Here is a 13,130-nt window from a genome sequence, read left to right on the forward strand (position 1 = left end):
TGAAGCTGACCCAACAGGGATATAATAACTTGCCCAAGATTACACAGCTATTGAGTGAGAAAGCAGGTATTTAATCCCAGATAACCTAGCTAGGTTCTTAGCCATGATACTCTATTGTATCTATTAAATCTATTAATAGAAATAGAAATATTCTAATAAAAATCCTTCATGTCTTTGGTGGTATTTTCTATGAAACAACATCTAGGGCAAATCAAGTGAGCATTCCTCTCCTGTTTTGTACAAGGGAAAATTAAGGCTTGGAGAAACGACACAATAATTTAGTAGAGAGCCAGGGATTTTCTGGTCTCCCGGTCCTACGAAATACCTTCCACCTTGCCAAGTTTTCTGCTGAGATTTGAAAAATACTCTTCATCTTAGCTCCATCCTCCTTACTTTTTAAAAAATAACGCAATGATCATTTAGTTTTGGAACTTAATGTTATCTAATCACCAGGCTTTTCTGTCACTATTTGATTTCCTTAGCTAAGAGAGAAAGAGAAAAAAAAGTTATATTCTCCATGCTCATTTAATGCTGTGTGGGGACTCTTTGAATCAATCCCACCCCACAGTTGCCCTCAACAATCACTCAGTAAAATTAGATACGATCTAAAAGGTGGCTTTATTCAATTCTTACGAGACAGATATATGTGTGTAAACTAATGTCTAATTTTCTTATGAAATACTTTGCACATTGAAGTTTTTTTTTGAAATACTTTATGAAGCAAATGATTTCTGACTTAAGTATAAATCACTTATACAGCATTCATTTGTTCCTATAGATATGTTTCTTTACAACTATTCCCTTGCCATGTTTGCTCCTTTTTAAATTTTTAATGTTTATTTATTTTTGAGAGAGAGAGAGAGAGACATAGAGTGTGAGCAGTGGAGGGGCAGAGAGAGAGAAGGAGACACAGAATCTGAAACAGGCTCCGGGCTCCGAGCTGGCAGCACAGAGCCTGACGCGGGGCTTGAACTCACAAACTGCGAGATCATGACCTGAGCTAAAGTCAGATGCTTAACGGACTGAGCCACCCAGACGCCCCGATGTGTGCTTATTTTTATTCTGACTTTAGATTTTATTTAAGAGAGAGAGACAGAGACAGAAACCTAAAGACCTATAGATCTTGGAACCCAGCTAAAACATTTTTTGTATGTGTCTGTCTGACTTATCTGTTTCAATGAGAACTGAAGTCAGGGGAGAGGGGAATTTCGTGGTCACCACCCAAACATTCTAATCTCCAAACCTGCTTTCCTCAAAGATGGGAGAGTTTTCCAGTCCATTTGTCAACCTCTCAGTCCTACTGCAATGGTTAAGAATAAATGACCCAGAACCAGGAGAGTTGATTATCAACATAGTAAAGGGGAGGGTTTCAGAGAGCAGGAGAAGAGGGTTAATCACATGGAGAAGGGGAGTGAATGGAGGTTGGCAATTATTCAACAGTCGCCCTGAAATGTGCTGGTGAAGGACCAAGAATATTACTCTTTTTCTGATGGAGACGAGAACTTGTTTGATCACCAGCAATCTGCCTTTGAGCCTCCTACAGTTAAGTTTCTCACCACCGCCTAGAGAAATACGTAATTCTGAGGACTGATGTGTCCTCCCTGAATGTCTTCCTTTTGGGGACAGTGGGAGAAAGTTAAAGACCTACAGAAAGGATTCCTAATAGGGAAGGAAGGAAGGCAGGGGGAAGCAAATGTGGATAACATAAAAACAGAGTAGAAATAGACAAAGAAGCCAGGATGAAGGGGGAGAGAAAGACCACAGAAAATAAAAGCCCAAAGGAATAAGAGGACAGAACAAAAGAGAGTGAGAAAGAGCGCACGCGCGAGAAGAAGAAAACTGATTTACTGCTGAGAAAAGTTTGTCTCCTTAAGTCCTCTAGGTCCGGAAGTCAGACCTAGCACAGAGCATGGAAAGGAGGCAACAGACACCCAGTCCGTGATCCTGGAGAAGCGGTTCAGCCCCCATGGTGATGCAAGCCCAGGCCGTGACAGCCTCTGCCCTGGTGTATTTCATCCAGGTGAGTGTGAAAACACAAAAGTAAACCTTTGTTTGTTTGTTTGTTTCTCAGATAAATCGACTCTCAGAAGACCTTTGGGGGAAATGGATGAGAGGAAAGACACATATTGGACCAAAGGGATCGTGGGGAAAGAATGACTCGAATGTTTCTTTAGTGTTATAGTGTTTCACGGTCCATGAGTGGCTAATGACATCAGTGAAATGGGGGCGGAGGGGGGAGTAGTGGCAGAAATTAGGGTAACCGGAGATACATGCAGGGTAGCTATGGTAATTCGGAAGGGCCACATATCGATATTTCTTTTAGCATCGTATCACCCGTCCCTCAAAATCCCAAATGTATTCTCAAAAAGAATGACACAGTTTCCCTGAATGGAGTTTCCACATCAGCACTGGTACAGTTCTAACAGCTTAGGTGCCTCCGGATCAGAAATCAGTTAACAGAGGAAAAACTCTTTCGAAATACTTTGGACGTTGTATTTCTCGCCACTAAAAATCAGAAGGCCCTAAGTAACTCATTAGCTGAGAAAAGGGTCATTAGACTGATGATCCTGGACAACTGTCAAGGGGAAGTTTGCATAGGTAGGAAGGGATGGACTGTCTGTTTTGATTTCTATGTCCTCGTTAAAATAATGTCTGCAAATCCATTTCTTTCTTCTTGTATTTTCCTTTTGCTTCCTCTTCATTTCCTTGCTTTTCCCTTTCCTTCTTTCCTCTTCTTTTTTTCTCTTCTTTTTCTTTCCTCTTCTTCTTTCCCCTTCTTTCTTCTTCTTCTCCTCCTCCTTCTTCTTTCTCTTCTCCTCCTCCTCCTCCTCCTCCTCCTCCTCCTCCTTCTTCTCCTTCTCCTCCTTCTCCTTCTTGCAATAATACCCAAACGAAGTATTTTATCTGTTTGGCACGTTAAACTTTTCTTACCTTTAGTCAGGAAAAAGAAACACAGAACCAGGGCTGGGCTGAGAAAATACACTTTGTCACCCTTAGTGACCAACCATTTTAAAATAAAAAAAAGAGAGAGAGAGATTCTCAAATGTTGTCTGCAGAAGACACCTGGTTAATCCTTTTACAAACCCTTTTTGCCTGATGTATCGTGATAGTGTGTGTCCCTTCTCGCTTCCATAAACTCGCAATGAGCACAACTCTCTGTTCCTTGTTGAGGGCCTTTGTGGTTTTTGTTGTTGATTTCCTGGAAATATTAAGTCATTCAAGTTACAGGAAGAGAGACACAGTCTCTGAATGCAAGTTTCTCTATTTGGGGAGAAAGTCAACTGAAATACAAGGTAAAAAAGGAGTAGAAGCTTTCATTATTATTAGCAGAAGGGACTTGCTAGCAATACCGAGGAGTCGTTAGAGCAGATTTATCCCTTGTTCTATTAATTCATTCAACGCGTGTATAGGATAAAGGCTGATCTGAATTCTGGCTACCTCAGTGGGAGCACACAGTTGGTCCTGTTAACTTAAATTCCTTTGCCTCCGTCACTTAATCTTTCAAAATAAGGTTAAGTATACCCACCTACATGATTATTGCAATGAAATGTTAAGACATTCTTAGCTGACTGGCGTATCGTAGCCACTGAATAAATAAAATTGTTCCCTTCCTTTGTCCCCTTCTCTTTTTTCATATAGTGTGTTATTGATGCACTAAGGGAATAAAAAAGAGGAGTGGTCTAGAATGCAATTTGTAACTGGGAGAGAATTAGGAAGACAATAACAATATCCTGAGGGACAGATCAGGAAATTTCTAGGACAAACAAATTGATTTAAATGCTGCCTAAGGTGTAATGCTCACCCACCTCCAAAAAGCAAAACAAAACCATAACCTCCTCCCCCCCAAAGCCAAGATATTTGTTCCTCCAGGTTCTCCCATTTCAAATCTAATAATCAGCGGGCATGGGAGCAATGAAAACCAACAATCCTCAACCTGCCTGACCCTCTGACCTCGTCCTCATGTTTTCCCGGCTGTCACCATGCAGTCTAACAACGCAGAGTCATGAGGAACAGTCGATAGGCTGCTGAGCAGAGCAATGAGACATTTCCCTGTCTGAGACTATTTCCCTTCCTACAGCTTCCTCGGGCAAGATGTGAGGACAACTGTGTGAGTCCTGAACAGTAAGTATCTGAGACCCGACTGGGAAACAGGAGAAACAGACAAAAACATTAGTACCCAAAACAGGGTCAAAGGGTCATCAGATATCTGTGACTTCCCTTTATCTTTACTTACACGGCCATCAGCCCACTAATCACAGACAGGGTTATCCAAAAATAAAGACACGCACCAGGGTGTCGTCCTAAGTACTTAAAATAAAATCACTGACAGCATTTCCCCCCCCCCACGGCCAATCTCCCCCTTAAAACATCGGAATTAACCTCCGTTTATACAGTCACAGAGATTTGCAAAAGGTTTTCTCGCCCATGCTTCTTTGTGACTCATCAAGACAGACTGGGTTCAAAAATCTCATCCTGGGCAGATAAGTTTGGGTAATTCCAAAGTAGCATCACCACCTGAGGTATGAAAAGCATTTTCCGTATTTTAGGGCATATCATTATTTTTTTTTTCTAATTTTTTTTTTATTAGTTTTCTTTATTTTTGAGAGGCAGAGAGAGACAGAGCGTGTGTGGGGCAGGGGGGCAGAGAGAGAGGGAGACACAGAATCAGAAGCAGGATCCAGGCTCTGAGCTGTCAGCACAGAGCCCGATGCGGGGCCCGAACTCATGAACCGTGAGATCATGACCCGAGCCAAAGTCGGACGCTCAACCGACTGAGCCACCCAGGCGCCCCGGGCATATCACTATTTAATGCACATGTCATTTAGCTATGACTTTGAGGTCATTATCCCTTAATCTAAACCTATCACGATTAGGTCTTACATAGACACAGAGGGCATACAAGGGGAAGAGATTCCTTTCACTTGGAGGTAAATTACTTAAAAAAAAAAAAAAAGAAAAGAAACAGGGCCAGTTGGAAAAAACAGTTGCTCAGCGTGAAGGAAAACATATATTTAGCCATGGGAAGGGTTTCTCAATAGCTAAGTCTGTTAAACCCAGGGGAAATGGTGGTGGCCTTGACTGCTTGTCACACTGTCTGAGGTTTTAGACACCTACCAGTATAGGAAGAGTCCGTTTTTGTTTTTAGCTGTTATGTTCTTTATTATTATTTTTTTCCATTTTTATTTAATTTATTTTTAAAATTTGCATCCAAGTTAGTTAGCACAGAGTGCAACGACGATTTCAGGAGTAGATTCCTTAATGCCCTTTACCCATTGAGCCCATTCCCCCTCCCACGCCCCCTCCAGTAACCCTCTGTTTGTTCTCCATATTTAAGAGTCTCTTATGTTTTGCCCCCCTCCGTTTTTATATGATTTTTGCTTCCCTTCCCTTATGTTCATCTGTTTTGTCTCTTGAAGTCCTCATAAGAGTGAAATTATATGATATCTGTCTTTCTCTGACTGACTACTCTCGCTTAGCATTATACCCTCTAATTCCATCCACGTAGTTGTGAATGGCAAGATTTCATTCTTTTTGATTGCTGAGTAATACTCCACTGTATGTGTATGTATGTGTGTATATATATATATATATATATATATATACACACACACATACACACTACATGGAAGAATCATTTTTATTTTTTTTTAATTTTTTATTTTTTTTTTAATTTATTTTTGGTACAGAGAGAGACAGAGCATGAACGGGGGAGGAGCAGAGAGAGAGGGAGACACAGAATCAGAAACAGGCTCCAGGCTCTGAGCCATCAGCCCAGAGCCTGACGCGGGGCTCGAACTCCCGGACCGCGAGATCGTGACCTGGCTGAAGTCGGACGCTTAACCGACTGCGCCACCCAGGCGCCCCAAGAAGAATCATTTTTAACACAGAATTGTAACATTGTAGAGCAAGAAGAGGCTTTAAATAAATGGGGAATGTGAGAAAACCTACAGGAGACACTATTTATTGAAAAAGCAAACTATATGTTACAAATGTACAACCGACAAGAGGAGGTAGAAGTGAATTTCAACGGGTTTCAATAGCTCAGTGTATCAGAAAGTATAATTAAATTTGTTTATCTTCAAAAAAAAAATTTGTTCCTCTTCAAAGATAAATAGTTCCTCTCTCTCCCCTTTGTACTCCTGAGCTTACCCCACAATTCCTTCTCCCCCGCAATCCATATATTTTTCATCCCTAGAGAGAAAATTTATAATTGCCATTATTACTTCCGATAATTTAATTAACTTCCGACACAGCGAAGTTGGGCTTGGCAGTTTTGTCCCTTCCCGTTTGGCTTCAGTGGGTGTGCATATCAGTTTTGATCGTGGATGTGAAAGCTCAGGTTTTTTTCTTTTATGGTGAGAGTTTTTCTGGTGGCCCTTGCAACAATTGACAGCACGTAAATTACAAACTTCACTGCATTGCTTTCGTCTTATAACTAAAATTTTCTTTCTGTTTAAATTTTACTGATCGCTAATGTATCCAAACGTCACCTTTCATATCCATTTTCAAACTTTGTAAACTCACATTCCAGGCTCTTCCCTGATAATTGTCCTCGTAACAGTTTACAGTGGTCATGACTACCCTTTCTATAAACGCTGTTTTCATAATCGCTACTCTAGTCGGTCTTATAGTGCTTTACAAAAGTATTTACACCATGCCATCTGTAGTATAAAATGCTTCTTAAGGCGTCGCATTTTGTAATATGTTCTGCTGGTTATACTGAAGTCACTGTAACTTGTATGTTAACTAACTGGAATTAAAACACAAACTTAAAAAATATATATATATACACACACACACACATATATGTTGTGATGCTTTTATTATAACAAGGTAGCATTATCGCATTGTAACTCATATTTCTGATTCTGGAACTACAATAGGCATTGACTATATTTTTATTACAGAAAAAAAAAATCTCTAAACACCTTTATTCTTTCTCCATAGTTGCCTGACCACAGATTGGGTACACCTCTGGTATATATGGTAAGTTTCAACTCTAATACCCAGAAAGACATCTCAAAGGAACTTTCTTTTTCTCAAGGGCATTTGTTTTTTTTTTTATCTATTTATTTTTTAGTTTTTAAATATACTGATGGCAGGAAAAAAAAAACGTATGAGACACCCAGTGTACTTAACCTTGCATCCCACGGAGTCAAGTTTCTTTACCTCATTGTTAACTATGTGACAATATGCCAGGATTTCCTATTTCAATACCTTCTCCTCGGCCAACATCGAAAGGTTATTGTGTATTTTCTCAGCGTTAGCTCCAGAAATTTCTACAGGAAGGAGGATACTTTCTACGGTAGAAACAGACCCTCCACACCTCATTAAATCTCTTATTGTTTTAACGAACCGATACAGTCTTGCTGACGAATAAGTACATGTGTATAAAGAAGTATTATGGCCATTCCATAAAATATTCAAACAAAGTCAGAGTGCAGACACTGAAGGCCGATTATTTCCCAGGGCTGGGAAACACACCAGACCCCAGGGCGGTCACTGCCCCGTGGTCATCTTGCAGGTTGCTGGTGGTCATTGGCGGGCTGCTGCTTCTGTGTGGCCTGACTTCTGTGTGCTTCCGCTGCTGTCTGAGTCGCCAGCAAAACGGGGAAGAGGAGGGCCGGCCTCCCTATGAAGTGACAGTCCTCGCTTTTGATCATGACAGCACTCTCCAGAGCACTATCACTTGTGAGTACTGTGACATTATAACACTGGACGGGGATTAAAAGAACCATCAGGACAGAGCAACAGATATAGACACAAGGACTGAATCGTATTTTTTAGAAACTGTTTGAAATTAAAAAAAAATATATATATATATATATATTTTTTTTTTTTTTTTTCGAGAGACAGAGAGAGCATGAGCCAGGGAGGGGCAGAGAGAGAGACAAAAAGAGAGAGAGAGAGTACGAAACAGGCTCCGCACTGTCAGCACAGAGCCTGACGTAGGGCTCCAACTCACAAACTGCGAGATCATAACTTGAGCCATGAGACCCTGACCTGAGCCAAAGTCAGATGCTTAGCCGGCTGAGCCACTCAGGCACCCCTGAAGAGTACTGAAGATTCTAGGATTCAGGGTCATTCTAATTTCAGGGAGCCTGATGGTGTGGTGACCTGGGCTCATGCTGATGCTGTCTTCTCCAGTAGTAGTCGGACTCATGATAGAGTGAAGAAGTAGAACGTTGGAGAAAACATTGGGAATGTTTCATAGGAAGAGTTACCCAGTCTATAAACTTATTTTGATAAAGCAATTTTAAACCATGAGTGCATCCCTTTTTTCAAAAATGTCTTGGATTTTGTGAGAACTTGTATCTTCTATTACCAATATATATTATTTTATCTCTCTGGAGAAATTAGCCACGCGTGCTTTCAACCCTTTGTTCTGTAGCGTATCTATGGATATACTTAAGGAGTAGCTTACCATTCCCTTGAGGATCATAAAACACTTTCCTTTATCTCCTTCGGTTCTCTTCTTTATATTATATTTATATAAGAGCCGGTGGCCCAACATTGTGATATTTATTTGGAAAAAAAAATATGTTTGCTGTTCACCTTTCCTGCTTTTCTGATGGTCATTTTAGAGAAGAGAGAAATAAGACGGAAATAAATATTTCTAAGGAGTCTGCATTATCAGTGCATTGGTGTAAAGTCTATAAAAGGGAAAGGATGGGGCTGTGAGATATGGGAACACGATTTAGATGAGCCGAGAACCCCGGAGAGGACAGGCTCTCCTAGCAGAGTGAAGCTGGTTTCTAAACAGCCCTCGCGGGCTTTTCGTCACATCTGTGGCCGAGAGTGACAATGCGTTTGGACACTTGCTAAAAACGCAGGGAAATTAAGTGTGTTGTAAGTCCCTGATTTCTGAGGATGCCGCATTTTCTTTAGCTCTATTCCTTCTTTTCTCGCCAGCCTTGCAGTCGGTATTTGGCCCTGCAGCTCGAAGAATCCTGGCGGTGGCTCACTCCCACAGCCCCCTGGGCCAACTGCCTCCCTCTTTGGACACCCTCCCAGGGTATGAAGAAGCTCTTCACATGAGTCGCTTCACCGTTGCAAGGTGTTGGCCGAAAACACCTGACCTTCCCCCAATGCCAGAAGAAACGCAGCTGTCTCCAGTGGACGAGTCTCCTCGAGCAGGACCCTCTTCCAACTGATGGGAATTCTGATTTTCTAAATGGGGTGGGGGGATCCCCAGCGGAGCCACAGACAGACAAGTGGGACATTTTCTCCCCCTAACTTGTGGAAGATTTAGGATGACGACTATACATTATTCAGTGGGAAGGGTGGCTTCCCACTCTTCGTTTCCAGCCACGTGTGTTTTCTAACACGGAATGCTCTAACTGGGAACTCTAGTTCTTTATCCAGTGGCCAGAATCTGCAACTAACCTCTAGCAATGCTGACTACTCCTGAACCAAGAAAGCATCAAAAGTGCCTTGAATGCCTATAGCTATTGAGTTCCTTTGCCTATGGGATACTGCAGGTGGTTTTTTCCTTCTGCCAGTTGTAACGCGAGAGTAGATTGTGGCACATTTGAGGAGAAAGACAAGAGTGTAGGCACAGCCATAGACATGAATGCACTGAAGCCGTGAATTCTTCCTCTTGAGAGAATATTCACTTTTCTACTGAATGCCAGTGACACTCTTGGCATCATAATACCTAATACCTAAGTGGACCCAGGTAATCGTAATACCTAAGTGGACGTTCAGGATCCAGGGGTAGGATTGCAGACACGGGCTAAGGGAACAGAGTACATACGGTACCCAAGTGCCGAATATCAAGGTCTTTCCTTCACCCTGGTCCTACTCTCTAGCAGTATGAGAAACTTCATGGAGTGCAGTAACACTTTCTATTAATTTCTCAGTGTTTCTGCCTTGCAGACACATGCACGCACACGCGTGCGCGGGTGCACACCTGCACAGACACACGCAGTCTTTTCTCACTCTAAAAGAATGGCATTGTTTCGCTTTTCTCTTTCTGTCTGACCCCTTAAAGCCAGGTTATCTATAGCGACCCACACTAGTCTCTAGGAGTGGCCTTCACTGCCACCTCGTGGCCATGGTAGAAAATGTCGTCTCCTATTTGAGCCGATCTGCACCCCTCTCCAGTTCTTGGAGTAACTAACTGAACTCAGCCCGGATGGCTTCCTGCCGTGTCGTGCTAAGCTGTCCGCCTGAAATACTACTGGACAATTGGGGATATGATGTACTGTTACCGGACAACTGAGAAAGTAAAGTGTATTGGGGAAAAATTACTTGGCAGTGACCTTAGATAAATCATTGAAAATCTTTAAAGGGGTTTCCTCATCTGTAAAATCGGGGATAATAACACCTCCAAGGATTGTTGCGAGGCTCAAATAAGCTAGATACAAATGACAAGATTTGTAAAGTATTATGCACATGGATTTGTTGCTCTTAAGATTGACATCTAATTTTCACCTGGCTACTATGATTCTGAGAATTGTGCTCTCCTTTGTTCTTACCGCTAAGTCACGCTGGAAGTCACTTTTATTCGTCAATAAATATCTGTCGATTGAGGTTAACGACCAATGATATGTGATTCCTTTTAAAATAGTCTGTGTAGAGGGAAGGGATGTTTGAGACAACTCATTTATTTGGCAACTAGCTTCCTCACTGGGGGGAAGTCATAACCAGGGAAGAGCTAATTAGGATAGCACCTCATTAAATACACCCTTGGAATGTTCACTCAGCCCAAGGGGAAAACTGTTCTAATTGAGTATAACCTGCTGGAGATCTGAATTTATCCTGAGTCATTTATCACATTGCCTCTGGAAATTGTTAAAATGCATGAATTGTTAATAGACCCTGAGGTGGCCTTGTTTTGCTACTGCCAAAGGCATCACTTCATTATCACACATTCCATAAAATATTCTAGGCTCGTTCGTCCTTCAAGATACCACAGTCTTGAAGAAGTTAAAATATCACCCAGTAGAAAAAAATCTTGGCAGAAATCCTGCCTATAAGTATCTTATTCTAAAGAGATCTCTCAGCCTTACCTCTCCCCTCTCCCTCTCCCCTCTCCCTCTCCCCTCTCCCCTCTCCTCAGACAGGCGGAATCTTCCATTCCTGTAACCCTCCCATTTTGTCAGAATATTAACACCCGCTTGGCTCTACTTCCTTCTCTACTCAATCTACCTGTTGATCAGTGTAATCACTTTCACCACTGTTCTCAGTTTTGTTTAAACCCCTTCTTTCTTTTCTCGCACCTATCCTTCAAACTTTAAACATTGGTTCAAGGAGGCGAGCGGATTTCTTCCCAAAGCCCACACTGCCGAGCAGTGCTGCAGAAAACTCAACACTAGTGAGAGAGGTCATGATAAGGTCATGGTCTCCAACACCACTTGGGTCATCTACCATTTCTTCTAGAGTTTCTTTATTTTATTTCTTTATTTTTATTTTTTTAATATGAAATTTGTTGTCAAATTGGTTTCCATACAACACCCAGTGCTCATCCCAACAGGTGACCTCCTCAATGCCCGTCGCCCACCTTCCCCTCCCTTGACTGAAGCTTGAATCTGACCTTGACTCTGACTTGACTTAAGCCCACAGAGCTTAAGAAAAAGTCGAAAATGCAATGGTAGCAAGCACGAATAGTGCAGAGAACCTGCATGAAAAGGCAGAATGAGGGAAGATTTTCATCTTTTCATCTTTTCAAAGATGGTGAAAAGTTTGATACGTGTGAGGAACTGAAAAAAGAGTAACTGATTATAGTAAGCAGAAAACGGAGTCTGAGAGGGAAAAGGAGTCTTGGGGGCAAGGAGTCCAGACTGTATTTTACATGCATCGAGAAACCATTGAACATTTTAAACAGTGAGTCACTTGATGCAATTTGAATTTTAAGACAATGACTCTTGATGCTATAGGAGAATGGGCTGGAGGAGGACAAGTATGAAAGCGTGAAGACTAGATGGGAGGTATTGAAGAAGAGTAGACAAGATGTGACTGTGGCTAGGGATTGTGATTGTGGATGGCCCATGACTGTGGACTAACATGGTGATGTTGGAGGTGGAAATAGAGAGAAACGTAGGGATTTGAAAGACATGTTGGAGATAAGATCATCAATACTTGCTGATGGATTGAGCAGGGAAATGTAGTAAGGGAAAAGAGTGAAAAATAATTCCTAGATCATTGACCTGAGCCAATACATGGAAGGTGTAGCTGTTTATTAGGATGGGAAAGATTGGGCAAAACCAAGTTTAGGGGAAAACCCAAGTTACTGATTTCTAAAATGGGGAAGAGGCATTTTATTGACAAAATATATCCCAAGTTAATCTAAGGCAATGCCTACTTCACTAAAGCAGCAAAAAAGCACAGATGTGCCAATGAGAAAAATCAAGTTTTCCTTGAGATTGAATGAGGAAAATCTTAATTTGTAAAACAAGAAGAGAAAAAGAAATTCCATATGAGGCCTTTATAATTTGCAGTATTGGTAAGATAATCCACTGTAAACAGCAGAGATTTTTGGATATGCCTATCTGGGACAGAGGGGTCTGAATAGGAAGATAAAAGTTCAGAACCCATCCAGTTAAAATGCCTATTTATATTGTGGAAATAATTCCAAATGGAATCGGGAAGTCTTGGAAGGGGAGCTCTCCTGCGTGTACCCCTCATTGTAGCCTATATAACCAGCAGGAAAAAGGAAGATAAGGATTATTTTAGCAAATAGGACATTATAGCTCCTGATTTTTAGAAAAAGAAGGGAGACCCCTGCCTACCCCTGCAAGAAACAAACAAACAAACAAAAACCCACTAACCATCGCTTGCAGATGAGAAACTGCTACAACCTCAAACTCTTACCCTCCCAATAAACTTTTGTTCCAACAACCATTCCCAGTCTCCTCCTAAAATCTAATAAAAGCTGACCTTCCTTTTGTCTCTTTGGACTTACCTGTGATTCACCATAGCTTCCTGTTCTGAACTGCAATTCCTCCTCTGTACCCAAATAAACTCAGTTTTTTACTTAAATAAAATTCTCTCTGCTATGTTTAAAGTTAATAATATATGGTTGACCCTTAAACCCCAATTGGAGTTGTGTGGATCCACTTATACACGGATTTGTTTCAATACAATACAATACAATACAATACAATACAATACAATGAATGTATTTT

The 13,130-nt window shown here is 41.4% G+C and overlaps 1 protein-coding gene across 3 annotated transcripts in view; it reads left to right on the forward strand.

Moving 5' to 3' along the window:
* Positions 1-10,541, forward strand: part of TMEM52B (transmembrane protein 52B) — a 22,429-nt gene extending 11,888 nt beyond the window's left edge. The window contains exons 1-6 of one of the 3 annotated variants that reach the window (XM_019834504.2): positions 1,384-1,542; positions 1,875-2,020; positions 4,079-4,122; positions 6,949-6,987; positions 7,526-7,692; positions 8,914-10,541. In XM_019834504.2, the coding sequence (XP_019690063.2) occupies positions 1,967-2,020; positions 4,079-4,122; positions 6,949-6,987; positions 7,526-7,692; positions 8,914-9,155 (546 nt within the window). In that variant the 5' untranslated portion in view covers positions 1,384-1,542; positions 1,875-1,966 and the 3' untranslated portion in view covers positions 9,156-10,541. Of the gene's footprint in view, positions 1-1,383; positions 1,575-1,874; positions 2,021-4,078; positions 4,123-6,948; positions 6,988-7,525; positions 7,693-8,913 lie in introns of those variants that run through there. The other 2 variants (XM_019834505.2, XM_019834506.2) reach the window with 2 other exon arrangements.
* Positions 10,542-13,130: the final 2,589 nt, after the last annotated feature.

The sequence above is a fragment of the Felis catus genome, chromosome B4 (genome assembly GCF_018350175.1).
Source record: "Felis catus isolate Fca126 chromosome B4, F.catus_Fca126_mat1.0, whole genome shotgun sequence".
Taxonomy (NCBI): domain Eukaryota; kingdom Metazoa; phylum Chordata; class Mammalia; order Carnivora; family Felidae; genus Felis; species Felis catus.